Below are 15214 nucleotides of genomic sequence, written 5' to 3'. Positions count from 1 at the left end.
ACAGAAATCTGTGAACAAAGGACATTCAGGCCCTGTTTACACCTGGTATTAAGATGCGTTTTGGTTGATTGGATCACAAGTAGACGAGGGAGACACATTTCTGTTTATACTTGGTGTTTTTATCCGTCTCTTTTGTCCACTTTCAACCACTTCTGTCTTGATTTCTTTGAGGGCAGGGTCTATGGGTGGGTAAATGTATGGGTTTTTCAGACCTTTCAATCTAATGGAGGAAACAAGCTCACAAAATTTACATATAAACATGACCGGAGATGATGGGAAAACATACAGTGAGCAGCAGCTTTTGTTTCTGCTCTGATGAGCCGCAAGATGACACCGAACACTGTGAATGAGTGTTAGAAATCAGGAATGGTGAGAGAACATTGTGTTTGCTAAGTTTTTCGTCTACAAACCAACATTGGGTCTTCAGCTGACAAAGTTTAAATCCCGTCTGGCTAGCACGCTTCCCATAATGTTTACGCGTTAGTTCAGTAGGTGGAGAGTAGGCGTCTTTTGTGGATTCAACCACATGAGCGTTTACATTACGAAAGCAATCCGGTCCGAATGTGTTTTCAACTAACTCTGGAAGTAGTTGAAAGTGGACAAGCTCAAAACGTTTTAGATCCCGTTTACACCTGTATTTAGCATTGTCCACTTGTGATCTGATTGACCAAAATGCATCTTAAAGGAATAGTTGACTTCAGAATTAAAATGTCCTGATAATTTACTCACCCCCATGTCATCCAAGATGTTCATGTCTTTCTTTCTTCAGTCAAAAAGAAATTAAGGTTTCTGAGGAAAACATTCCAGGATTTTTCATTTCAGGGTTCAACGGGTTGAAGGTCCAAATGTCAGTTTCAGTGCGGCTTCAAAGGGCTCTACACGATCCCAGATGAGGAATAAGAGTCTTATCTAGAGAAACAATCGGTCATTTTCTAAAAAAAAAAAAATTTATATAAATAAATAAAGTGTTTATACTTTTTAGACGTTATTATAGGAAATATGCTGAACATTTGCAACAACACAACCTTGTTTCTGCAGCTACTTTCAGCATGTTTCCTATAACAAAGTCTGACATTTACATTTTATGATTTGAAATCGGATCCAATCGGATATGCACAAAAATCAGATTTGGACTGACAGTCTGAACGAGGCTATATTTTTTCACAGAAAAAAAATATACATTTGTGCTTAATTAAAATTCTTAAATGATTTATTAGTTGATTTTAAATCAAATTCAATAATAAAAAAAAGTTGCTTATTTGAGCAACATTTGAACATTTGAACATTAGCTCAGCCAATGGCGTGAGCTTGGGGCGGGACTATCTGTTTGTTCGACCAATGAAGATGGTCGAATATTGTAATTTGTTGACGCCGATGGCCAGTGTAGCTTTTCCTGCGGAATTGGGCTACTTTAACAGTGTTGTCATGGGTTGTTTTTCATGTCCGCAGGTTGAAGCGACCCTAATAACATGATATTTAGCCCCTGGAATGCTAATTTTACCATGGGAATCCCACCAAAAAACGCAGATTTTACCCCATGGGACGCAATTTTTACTGGGGACCCCCTCCCTGAAATGCGATTGGGCTAGTTTTGGGCTAGTTTTGAGTAGCAATTGGGCAGGTTTTGTTGTAAAAAACTGGCAACCCTGCTGGTGGCACAGAAATTATTTAGCAGCTTTAATTTATGCTGATTTAAATAAAAAGATCATTGAATTACATTATTTTGTACTGTAGTGATTAAAATCACTATTGAGAATGAGAATAAAAAACAAAGAAAAAGACAGAAAAGTAAGACAACCTTGCAGTAATGAGAATTTGAAGAGAAAATGTGCTTAATGCTCATGTAAATAATGTCACGATGCAAAACATCTTAATGGTCCTAAAATAGGCCTCACTTTTTATGCAAAATCATTTATTATTCGATCTTGTTTTGTGGGCCAACTGTGACCCATGCATGATTTTGAGAGACTTTACAAATGTTCAAAGCTTTCCAGAATCATGCACGATTGAGATATAACATGAGTAGGTGAACATATTCTGACTTACGCTACAACAAATCAAACCGTGGCATTTCTGGTGAAACATTTTCATATGTAAATTGATCCTGTCTATCACTATCTTCCCACAAAGTGTCCCAAAAATAGCAGCTTGCTCCGTTTCTGACACCTCAAACACACCAGATGCATTTGAAATACAAAAGTAAGATCTCATCTGGGCCTGTTCAATGTGCAGCCTGACAGCTAATGCTTTAATGTGGATAAACAATTCCTCAGACGCATGCAGGGACGGATGTGTGCTGCTGGCCTTGAATAATGCACGAGAAAAAGAGTGCGACTGCTTAGAAACACATTGCAAATCTTTGTTGGAGACTTTAGTCAAGCAAAACACTCTGTTTGTATTCAGCATTATCTTCCTGGAAACACAAAAGCCAGTTCAGAATCAGCACAGGCTACAAAAGAAATGCACACAACCACACTGGCATTTTAATTGATCGGTTTGCCATTCTTCTAGCAAACGTTTCCTGTTTATTAAAGAGACATTTCGTTTTGGTTATATAAAAACGTTTAGAAAGCGTTAACTAGAACGAGCATTGTGTGGGTGTTCACAGGTGTAAGACACATACAGATCTGGGCGGGTGAGTTACCCACACATCTGCTCTACAGACTTCAAGAACGATTCACAAGAATCACCTTCATCAAGAGAAAGGTCACGGCACGCAACACACAGCCATTTACAAACATTAGAGAAATGTTACTTTCAATAAATGCAGAAACTCACCGTGCGACAGGAACACCGTGTCTACACCGGACGAGCTTGACATGTCAAAACTGGACAGATCCCTTTAAATCAAGTCAACTTTCTGCACTGGAGAACTTCAGATGAGCTGTTTGTTATTTTTGTGGGAAAATCTGGAAAGATCTGTGATTTTCAGGCCTGGAGAAATGATGGAAATGAGTAAAATCTTAATAAAAAAAAATTATTTATAGTGATAAAATTTTTTTTTTAAATTATTATAAATTACTGTAAAATAATTGCAATTCATTTGTCAAAAGTTGTGGGAACCCTGTATTTTCCACTTATGTCTTTTTTTTTTTTTTTGCTATGAATTTCATTCATTTGTTAAATATTTTTGAAAAATTTTTGGCAGTTAAATAATCTATGTAAAGTCACTATAAAGTTTTTACAAATGGCCTTTTTTTTATGAATAAAATAAAATATATTAAAAAATTAATTACTAAATTAAAACTAAATTAAAAAATAAAATAAAATAAATTATGAAAGACAGATTTTTATCAAAAATAAAAGTAGCATTTTTTTTTTTAATTGTACAATTATAAATAACTGTAAAATAATTGCAATGAATTTGAAAAAAGTTGTGGGAAGCCTGTATTTTCCACTTATGTCTACTTTTGCTATGAATTTAATTAATTTGTTACAAATTTAAATTACTTTTGGCAGTTACACAAAATAAAAATTACAAGTCACTGTAAAGTATTTACCAATGGATGTTTTATGAAAAAAAAGTATGTATATATATATATATATATATTTAAAAAATAATTACAAAATTAAAACTAAATAAAAAATAAAGTAAAAATTATAAAAGATGGATTTTTTTTTTCAAAAATAAAAGTAGTATTTTCGTTAAAATTTATACAATTATAAATTAGTGTAAAATAATTCTAATTCATTTGTCAAAAGTTGTGGAAACCCTGTATCACACTTATGTCTGAAAAAAAAATATTTTATTAACAGTATCAAATGTGGGATTTTTTGCTATGAATTTTATTAATTCGATACATATTATGTTATGTGAAATACAAATAACCTATGTAATATCACTGTAAAGGATTTTTTTTTTTAATGAAAATAAAATATTAAAAAAATTAATTACTAAATTAAAAAAATCTAATTAAATGAAATAAATTTAATGTATTAAAAATAAAATAATAAATAATAAAATATTATATAATAAAACTAAAATAAAATTAAATAATAAAATGATAAAACATGTATTTTTGTCAAAAATAAAAATAGCATTTTACATTCAATAGATGTATTTAACTTCACTTTGAGGCCTACTCCACACGTACGCGAGTATTTTTATAAACTGAGTTTTTCCTCCTTTTCCTCCTTTGTTTTTTTTTAAAAAAAACGTGTCCACATGAAAACGCAAAAACATGCTATGAAGCACTGTCAAGTCCATGCCAAACCAACAGGTGGCGTTATAACCCTAATCGCAAAGTCAATCAGAAGCCTGGAAAAAAGTTATTACGGGTTCCGGTACCGACGTCACAAGCCAAAATCTCCGGTTTCACCGTCTACACGATAACACTGTAACTGGAGTTTCTAAAAATCTTCACCCTGGCAGGAGTTTTCAAAAAAGTTCTGTGACCGGATACTGTGTTTGCGTGTGGACGAACGGACGGTTTTGAAAATACCCGTGTTCGCGTGGACAGGCCCTGAGTCTACCCTCAAACTTGCACGTGATTGTTCTGTGGTTAGTGAGCATCCTGAGGTGAGCGACGCTTTTAGTGCAACTCAATCCCGATCTCTTCCAGTGTAGACACGGTGTCAGTGTGAAAACAGAGTGGAGAGAAAGCTAAAGTGGTTGGCAGTGCAAACAAACTGCAAAATTAAAGCAGTCACTAGTTCAGTGTTTATATATTTATATATATATTAAGGACAATTATACAAAAAAAGTACTTACATAACTTTCAGTCTACATTACTTTCTTTAAAAGAGCAACATATCGGTTGTGGTCAAAGTATTTACACAGGTAAGACAAAAGCATGTGCTTGTTGGCACTAGAATCCACACGCCTCAGCAGTGCGATCCAGTCGCTGTGTAGTTGGACATCTCTCGGCGGATAGTGCTGAACGGCGACAGCTCCAGTTCCGTGGTGCACTCGTGCTCGTTGTCGTCGCTTGCCGTGGCCGAGGAGTGGGCCGCTATCCCGCAGGCGTCGGCGCAGCAGCAGCAGCAGCACTCCAGAAAGGCGCGGCCGAAGGGTCGGCACAGGCAGAGCAGCAGCACCGGCGTGACGGCCGCCCGCAGGAACAGCAGCAGCTGACTGAGCAGGTGCAACAGCGCCATGGTGCTCTGCGGGACCCCGGCCGCCATGTACGCCGAAACCATGTTGCACACGTTCTCCGGCACCACGCACGCACCGTACACGATCGCCAGTGCCACTACGGTGCAGTTCATTTGGCTTTCCAATCGGATCTGCTTCTTGTTGCCTCTGGCGCAGCCACGTTCGGCACGCCGGATCCGCCGGGCGGTCGCCACCGAACTGCCGATGGTGAAGAGCGTAGGCAGGCAGAAGTAGCACCCGAAGCACCACCACAGACGCGCGCCCTCGTAGGTCAGGCCCAGCACGTACAGCGTGTCCGGCAGGGAAGTGGAGATGCGAATCAGGCAGCGCTCTGACGCCGGGTCCTCTACCGTGCCGTCGCCGTTTTCTGACACCAGCTGCCGGATCAGGAGCTCGGGGAGGGCGAGGAGCAAGGCACCGATCCAGATGACGGCCAGCTTGGCGGCAGTGGAGGTGCAATTCTCAATCATCTCATAGTACATCTGGACGTTGGTGGCGGCGCGGAAACGGTCGATACAGAGAGCGCAGAGGGTGAAGGTGGTCACACCGAGAGACGCCACCTGGAAAAATACAAGCACACAAACACAGTTTGGTCATCAAAAGTGATGTCAGATGTACTGGTGCTTCACCAGTTAATAATATATAAATTAATTCAATTGATACATTTAATCAATTTTAATAAAAAAATAAATAAAAATCTGAAAAAAATAATAAAAATGACCTTTTAAATGTAACCGTTTTTGTGTGTGTCCCTTTAACTGCAAATGAACTGCTGCTCCCGCCCCCTTTCCAGAAGAGGGCGGAGCTTTAACAGCTCACGCTTCGGTTGCTCAACAACAACAAAGCTGGAGAATCTCACGCAGCCAAAATGAGGATTGTCAGTAACGGTGTTCAGCCTTACATTGTTCAAACCGGAGTCGACACTGATGGAGAGACTCAGGAAGAAGTTACAACTTTTAGAATGAAACTGGATTTATATATAAAACATTGTTTCAATTTAATTAGGTTACATTTATTTATTTAAACTTTAAATGATGGAATATAGTCCTTTGTTTGTTTTTCTATATATTGTACATATTAATATTTAATTATTTAATTTAAAAAAAAAATAAATTTAAACAAATCTATTAAGTAAAAATTCTGAAAAAAATAATTAAAAAGTCTTAATGACATTTTATATGTCATTATATACACCGATTAGGCATAACATTATGACCACCTTCCTAATATTGTGTTGGTCCCCCTTTTGCTGCCAAAACAGCCCTGACCCATCGAGGCATGGACTCCTCTACACCCCTGAAGGTGTGCTGTGGTATCTGACACCAAGATGTTAGCAGCAGATCCTTTAAGTCCTGTAAGTTGCGAGGTGGGGCCTCCATGGATCGGACTTGTTTGTTCAGCACATCCCACAGATGCTCGATTGGATTGAGATCTGGGGAATTTGGAGGCCAAGTCAACACCTCAAACTCGTTGTTGTGCTCCTCAAACCATTCCTGAACCATTGTTGCTTTTTGGCAGGGCGCATCATCCTGCTGAAAGAGGCCACAGCCACCAAGGAATACCGTTTCCATGAAAGAGTGTGTATGGTCTGCAACATTGCTTAGGTGTTAACTGCGATGCACTGTGTATTCTGACACCTTTCTATCAGAACCAGCATTAACTTGAGCTACAGTAGCTCCTCTGATGGATCGGATCACACGGGCCAGCCTTCGCTCCCCACGTGCATCAATGAGCCTTGGCCGCCCATGTCACCAGGTTCACCACTGTTCCTTCCTTGGAGCACTTTTGATAGATACTGACCACTGCAGACCGGGAACACACCACAAGAGCTGCAGTTTTGGAGATGTTCTGACCCAGTCATCTAGCCATCACAATTGGCCCTTGTCAAACTCGCTCAAATCCTTACGCTTGCCCATTTTTCCTGCTTCTAACACATCAACTTTGAGGACAAAATGTTCAGTTGCTGCCTAATATATCCCACCCAACAGGTGCCGTGATGAAGAGATAATCAGTGTTATTCACTTCACCTGTCGATGCTCATAATGTTATGCCTGATCGGTGTGTATAAATATATATATAAGGAATGTATTGCTTTTCTGTAATGGTATTGAGAACCATGAAATTTCACTGGTATTGGTATCAGTTGTTAAAAGCCCTGTTTGTGATACTGCATGTCAGAAGGTGACTAAGGCCAGTGGCGTAAACAAACAGCTTGAAAAGAAATCTGAATTATGTCTGCCATGTAGCTGAACCCAGTCCTACAGTTGGAATAATCTCGTTATTAATCGTCCGGCACATAGCAGCAGGTTTGCAAAACAAGAAACAACTATAGCTCTCACATTTACAGACTTCATCTGTTGCGTTATTGTGACAGACAAGCCAAGCTCCTGCCGGCCCGGCAATTAATTCAGACGGCACAGAGCAGGGCCCTAAAACCCTCTGATTGCACCCTTCCCACTGTGAAATGGGACATTTGCCGTGAATATTGCCACAATAAATTGGGTGATATGAAAGAGTATTTACAGTGGAGACACAAAAGAAACAACTGCAATGAATAGGAGACGACTGGAGAGATTCTTGGCCACGTTCTTGCAGCTGCATCCCAGCGGATCATACAAACCCAAATGAAAGAGGCAACTAAGTGTTTGTCTTCATTATCATAATTACAGAGCAATCAGGCACATCAGCATCAAGGAGGAGACAATTAGCGGAACGGTGCTCGTGCACTTGCTAAATGAAAACCAGCCCGCCTTTTTCATCTCCAAAAGCAGATTTGTTAGATCCTTCATCATTTTGACAAAAAGTACACTGTTCAGAATCCATTATGGACCATTGTGTCCATTAAGATGCTGTAATGGTGCTATATTACTTCCATAGGTGTGAAACGCATCCATCCTGCTCCATTAGACGCTCAGCACATCGAATGATCTTCGGTTTACTCTGTAGGATGAGCATATTCTCAACAGCAGGTCAGAAAGAGATGCTGCCTGACTGCAAAATACTGCTGGGTTTCCCATATGCCCATAAAGCTTCCTAAGCCATCAAACGAGGGGCGTCGATTGGGTATGGCAGTGTATGCCGGCAGGTCAATGCAAAGTAATATTTTTATTAGAGGATTAACGTTATATTACTATGGGTAACATATAATTTGTAAATGCTTAATAAAAGAGAAAAGCCAGTAAATTCAAGCGATCTGATTGTTCTATTCATGTCACATGAGTTCAACAGCGTTGCATGAGTTCCAGTGTGATTTTGCAGCGTTGAGTATTGTAGCCAATCACAGGCATTTCTGTTGAAAATAATGACTAACCAGTTATTGGTAGTGAGAATCCACTTGGTTTTCGCTCAAAACGTTGAATGTGTATGTTTTAGCAAATATACTAAGTCTACTAAGCGCACAAATCCTCTCATTATAACAAAGTGGAGACACAATGTAAATAAAAGATTCATTTTGAAGTTTAGTCAGATTCATTGATTAAAATGGGAGTTTTCGCGACTGACGGCTTCAGTAATTATAAAGGAAGTTCTCTTAACTAGCTGTCTGAGTAATTTCATTCGCAATTTGAAGAAAAGTTTTTGTTTTTCATTAGATTTTTTCATGACCAAAACGTGTGAAAAAACTATGTTAGGGAGTGGAAATGACTAATGAGCCAATAAGTGCTTGTAGTGGTAATTTCATGTCTTTTTAAAAGTTTAACAGCCTAATAAAAGTGTTTGTTTTTCACCAAGTGTTAGTTTTTCTACATCGATAAACTTTTAGTTTTACAAATGGGGAAATAAAATAAAATAAAAATACAATAAAATAAAAACTGCAACTATTCATAGGAAAAGAAGGTAAAATAAAATAAAATAAAATAAAATGGGGAAATTCTTTGAAGGATGAACAAAAAACATTTTTGGTCATCACATTAAAAATAACATTTAACTGTCTAATTTGCTGGGTTATGATCAGAGCTATATGTGATTAATCTTTGGACGCACACACACACACACACGCACACACACAAAACTGATTTGACACATTATCAGATAAAAGGAGAACAAGATAAATGTACATAGAGTCATGACCACAGGCTACATGATTCACATGTGGTGGTCATGTGGTTTGAACTGAAGTAATCAAATCTAAGGTCTCCTGGTCTCCACACACCTCAAGCTCTGGCAAACAGTCCAGATCACAACTGATCTGACATTCACAGGCTTTTTCTAGCTTACAGGTTTCCTAGCAGCAGGTGAAGATGGCGTTGGCTGAGATGGTCTTTACTAACGCCTCATTAATTCTCTGATTAAGAGGCTCTCTAGAACCATGGAGGTGCTGGATATTAATCTGGTTTAACGGTGGCTTTCAGACTGGAGGCCATTTTTGGGCTACTGCCAGCAGGGAGGGCAATAATTCTTACATATTGACAAATGAGACGGCACTGAGGCATGAGCGAGCTAGAGACAAAAGCTATTACAGTAATAGTGTTATATATGAAGACCACCGAATGAAACAAATACATATTCAGCTACGTAAATTCAAACCATTAGTGGGAGTCAACAGCCTGGATCACAAACACAAACACAAAGTGGGTTACTAATAGAATAGAAAGCCAACAAAAACCAGTAAACAAGCCAAACAATAAAATTATAAACTAAAATAAAATGAAATGAACTGCGACCCTACATAGGACAAGCGGTTTGGAAAATTAACAGATGAAAGTAATAAAATAAAATAAAATAAAAAAACTAAAATAAAATAAATCTGCAACCCTCCATAGGAAAAGCGATTTGGAGAAAAATAAATAAATAAATAAAATATCTGCAACCCTTCATAGAAAGAGCAATTTGGGAAAATAAAATAAAATAAAAAATGAAAAAAAGAAGAAATTAAATAATAAAATAAAATAATAAAGATAAATAAAAAAAAACTCTAAAACCCTTTATAGGAAAAGCAGTTTGGATAAAATAAAATAAAATTAAATTAAATAAAATACCTGCAACCCTTTATAAGAAAATCGGTTTGGAGAATGGATGGAAATAAAAATATAAAGTTAAAATAAAATAAAATAAAATAATAAAACAAAATATCTCTAAAATAAAATCTGGAGAAAATGTAAGTGGTGTTTGCTTGTCCAAAACTCATCACCATCATCATGCAAGGCTTGCCATGCAGTTGCTAAAGTGTTCTGTGTGTTTTTTAATATGTTGCTAGAAAGCCAAAAGCTGGACTGTCAGATGCTCCTCTGCAGCATGTTTACTCAAATGAGACGAGGCCTTCATGCAAATCTGTGTGTGTTGTGACTGATGCAATCTCCAAAAAGCTAAAAGCCAGTCAAAACACAAGTCAAGTTAAAACACTGCGCTCGGATTCGCTCGAAATTCCCCAGTAAGAAATGTCAGACCTCTGATAAAACAAACTCAATGATCAGACAAGTTCCACTGGCGTTCGCTGAACTTATTGAACTACACAATATATCTCTCCACCCCTGAGTGGAAACACCCTGCAGGAGACAACAAGTGAGAGGACGTCAAATGTGAAACGTGTCAGGTTTGAACAAAAGCAGCAGTAAGATGCAGAATGCACATGAACTATCACGCACCATGTTTTTTCTTGCATGCTTGTGTGTGCTACACTGGGCTGAGAGTAATGTAGCCCGAGGCGTTTTCTCCCTGTGGAGCATTCGCTCACAATTTGCCCTCAAGACTGATTTTACTCACCACTTAGCCCTGAACGCATTCACTCCTGATCAGCATTCATAGCTGCGCTGCAGCCGGAGGGACACGGGCACAAGCACGCATGCACAGTGGCTTGTTTTCATTCAGCTTCACCATTGTCAGGCCGAGCCTCCAGGCCCTCTCTGCCTGTCCCATACAATCACAGCAGGCATGCTGAGTGTGCCACCAGGACGCCGCATTTGCACCGCTCTCCCTCCAAAACCCACGAGAACGTCTCAACATCCCCCTCACACCCTTCACGTTCACAAAAGCAACTCACACAATCTAACTCTCTAAGGCAAACGGATGAGTGAATCTCACCAAGTCGGTGGCAAGTGGGTGGCCATCTTGGTTACACATCTTAGTGTATACAAGTACAGCTCCAATCTGCTTGAATGAAATGGCCAGCAATGTATTCATTATATTCATTTTGGGGACCTGAAAATGCTAACTTTTAATAACGGGTATTAAAGTGCATGTTTTTACCGTTATCGTCTCTGTGTAAACTACAAAAACGCGACATCATGCACATGTTTCTTTACAAATAACATCGCCACCTACTGGCCTGGATTGAATAATACAGCGTTTTTAGTTGTTTTCGCAAATCCATGTGAACTGGGATCGTTTTCTGGTTTCAAAAACACAAAGAAAAAACGTTTTAGTTTTTTGTACGTCATTGTCATGTAAACTGATGCCTCCATTGATGCCATTTTGAGCATTACGATTTCATTTGTTTTGTTCATAAGTAGTCTGATTGCGCGAAACCATAAAGAACATGCCTGGGTCATATTTCACCCTTAATTCAAAAGAAAGAAGACATTATATTTTGGTTAAAGAAAATGAAGCCTGTTTTGAGGAACATTAACTCTTTCCCCGCCATTGACAAAATTTGCCAGCTTTCCATGTTTTCACTGTTATACGGTAGGGGGCGCTATTACACAAGAGTACAGAATCTCCAGATCAAAACATAGGTGAAGAAGAAGCAGAAACAAGTGATAAAAGGATTGCTTACGCATGTTGTAGAAACACTATTTTATCGGCTTTTTGTTTAAAATGTTGCTTTTTTATGAAACATTCAAGTGTTGATAAAAAAAAAAAAAAATTCATAAAGCTAGAATAAAATTTTTTTTTTTTGTTTTTGTTTTTGACAGGGGTCTTTTGTCATTTTTGTCATACAGAAACGATTAATACATTCTAAACTGCAAAGGGTCTATTTTTACTTGCGTATACTCACAATAACAACAAAACTTTGTGCTTTTGTAAAATAAAGAAAACGGTGCGCTTTCTGAAACGCGTCACAAAATAGAAATGAAACTCAGTGAATACTTTCCACACAGACATGAGAGAACTCTACAAGAGGCTCTGTTCTTTCTTTGAAGATGTTGCATGTTCAGATATTCATACAAAATATTGTGGGGGCCATTACATTTTTGTGAAAATTACTTAAAAACAAAAACATGCTGGTGGTGAAAGAGTTATGATGTTTTGGATTATGGCAGTGTTTTCATGACAATTAAGCACATTTTACTACTCAAATCTGATTATTATAAAGTTAAGAAAACTCATTCTCATTACTGCAACATACTGCCTTTATGCATTAAATTAATTTTCAGGAAAACAATGTTGCAATGGAAAAGGCTTCAATCATTTTACTATATGCATATGATTTCCTTTTTTTCTATTAGATTTAGGAGTGAAATATGATCTGGATATTTTTTTGTGAGATTCACTAAGGGTCCACAATTATTTGACACTAAAGAAGCGTGAGGTTTGGTTGTGGTAAAGTGAGCTGTGCTGAAACTGGGTGTGGCGAGCAGATCAGGATGGCAGCGGGGCGCCTGCAGATTTCACGTGAAATAAGCGGTTATGCTCGCGCCGTACAGTATGTGACGGCAGTGGGACAGAGGTCAGCGCGGGTGTCCTGAGGGCAGGGTGGATGTTCTTTTGCATGCAGGGAGCACTGACGTCTCTCGAAACGAGACACAATTACCCACCATGCCACAATTTTAATATCTCACCCTCCTGTGCAAAACAAAAAAGCAAACCTTGACACTCTCAAACGTATTTGTGCATTAAAAACTAGAATACTGAGGCCTGCATTTTAAATTTTTAACCGAATAAATGCAATTGTTTTCACAATGAACAGATTTTATGCTGATTGCATATTTGAAAAAAAATACGCAATCAGAAATATGAAAAAAATATGATTATTTAAATAAAATCAAATACATGCAAATAGTTTTTGATTTTTTGAGTGCAGAAAACCTGCTTCATTTATAGATGACTGAGAAATATGCATCACATTAGGTTTATCTAAATGGATGGAAATTTTTTATGCAACAAGGCCAATTAAATGACAGAATTGAAAAGTGCGTAAATGTAGAAGGTAGGGTTAAAGGTTTACTCTAGGTATGAGCAAGTGTTGATGCTTGTCTCAGCAAACGACAATTCAACCCTGATATGAATGAATACAGAATCCATTACCTCAATATATGGTACGACTTTACAGGTGAACTGGCCCAACAGCCAGGTCTTTGTGAGTTCGTGAAACACCACGAGAGGCAGGCAAAACAAGAGCAGCGCAAAGTCCCAAACGGCCAGGTTAGCCAGAAGAGCGTTTGAGATGCTCCTCATGTAGTAGTTATGGCACACCACACACATTATTGCTATGTTCCCCGTTATTCCAACAGCGAAGATAAGGACCGAAACGATAGTGATTGCATACGCCCCATACGTCTCGCTAGTGACGGGGTAGAAAGGATTGGGGAAGAATTCGCTCTCCTCATCCTCGGCGTATGGAGGGGTCATTGGCGTGGCGTCCCATGGGTCGTCTACCTGTTTGGTGTGGAACTCAGTATATCTGGTGAGATCAAATGGGAAATCTGTGGAGGTGAGAGCTAGAGGCTTGGGCATGGGTTCCCACTTGGTAAAAGAGGATGTTAGAGCATTATAATAAGTTTCGACTGGTGTCGATGAGGCAGCGCTTTTATTCTGGCCCCTTTTCAAGCTCTTAAACGTTTTCTTGTGGTGCTCCTTTGTGCCTCTTTTGCGCCTGTGGTTTCTCCCTCGCTTGCTCGGCTTAGAGTTATTGTGTCCATCTGCTGTTCCCATGGTAGCAGGCATCTCACCATTCAACTTTTTCCTTTTATGTCGCCGCAAGAGCTTATGTAGGTTTGTGCCACTCTCCGTGGCCGCGTGTGTTCTGTTCGACAAGACATGTCTGTATGCATACGGTTTACCTGCGCTCCAGAGACGTGAGGACAAGTTACTGTCATCTTCTGAAGTGTGTTTGATGGCAAAGGCAGGTGTACCTGCGGCTGGATGCCTCGCAGGGCGTGTGGCACTGGGTTTTGGATCATGAAGGCTCCTAAGAGTATCTTTGGTGTGTGCATTACGGCTTTCTCCATGCAACAAAACATGTGGACATCCTGCAATGAAAAAGATCGTTCTTAAAAGCAGCATCTGCATCTTTAAGGAGTCGGTGTGCAGAAGATGTTAGAAAAACACTCTAATGTGATGCATTGCAAAGAATACGTAAGATTCACATCGTCAGAGGAAAAAGTTCACACGTGAATGATCGGTAAATGCTAATTAAATCCATGCAAATGACTTTTCCGGTTACATCCACTCCGGTTATGATTCTCTCTTTGCGTTCCTCGTCTTAGCAAAGTGACAGCGAGGCGTTATTCCCTCCAAACAGCATTATTTCAGCTTCTGAGGCGCAGTGCATCCCAGCCAGCTGCAGGAGACGGTCGCATCCCGGGTTCTGTTGGGCGCGGCAACCTGCGCCTCTGCCGTGCGTGGAGAAGCGGAGTCCCGGGGACGCGCTCCGTAGCGCGAGCGGGCGGGGAGCTGCTGCTGCTGCTGCGAGTGAGGAGCGGATGAAGAAAATGGACGGGCTCTCTCCTGGCGGATAACCTTGTTCTGTCAAGCCGGATCCATCACCAGCATCAGCCCCTTGGACCACCGCAGCTGGAGGCGACCCCGCCCCGCCCGTGCGTAGTACATTCATTACCATGCGTAATTACGCATGTCAACAGAATCATAATCCGATCAGTCCTGAATGTAACACGGGCTTATACGAGTTAAATTATAACCTTGTGTCACAGTAACACGGGCTGCGAAAGTGAAACGGCAAAATATATATATTTTTTTTCATAAAATAATTAATCGTGAAATACTGCACTCTAAAAATGCTGCGTTAAAAACAACCCAAGTTGGGTTGAATATGGACAAACCCAGCAATTGGGTTGTTTTAACACAGCAGTTGGGTTAAATGTTTGAACCTGCTGGGCAGTTTTATTTAACCCAACTATTGCTTAAAAATGACTGTATTGCTCGCTTAAAATGAACTCAAAGTATGTTGAAAATTTACATTTATTAATATGTTTAATAAATGAACATTTATTAAGAAGTTTAATC

At 39.3% G+C, this 15214-nt stretch overlaps 1 protein-coding gene across 2 annotated transcripts; it reads right to left on the bottom strand.

Moving 5' to 3' along the window:
• Nucleotides 1-2478: 2478 nt before the first annotated feature.
• Nucleotides 2479-14940, bottom strand: gpr37b (G protein-coupled receptor 37b). 2 transcript variants are annotated; one of them, XM_051892357.1, is made up of 2 exons: nt 13277-14940; nt 2479-5655 (listed from the first exon to the last, which is right to left on the bottom strand). In XM_051892357.1, exons 1-2 carry the CDS (start codon nt 14258-14260, stop codon nt 4825-4827), a joined length of 1815 nt encoding a protein of 604 aa, XP_051748317.1. In that variant the 5' UTR covers nt 14261-14940; the 3' UTR covers nt 2479-4824. The 2 variants fall into 2 exon arrangements, with proteins under 2 accessions (XP_051748317.1, XP_051748318.1); XM_051892358.1 differs by lacking the exon at nt 13277-14940 and adding an exon at nt 5817-6099.
• Between the last annotated feature and the right edge of the window lie 274 nt (nt 14941-15214).

This window comes from Ctenopharyngodon idella, chromosome 4 (genome assembly GCF_019924925.1).
Source record: "Ctenopharyngodon idella isolate HZGC_01 chromosome 4, HZGC01, whole genome shotgun sequence".
NCBI classification, from domain to species: Eukaryota; Metazoa; Chordata; class Actinopteri; order Cypriniformes; family Xenocyprididae; genus Ctenopharyngodon; species Ctenopharyngodon idella.
Note: the sequence above shows the minus strand (reverse complement) of the source record. Positions and strands in the feature narration are given on the sequence as shown.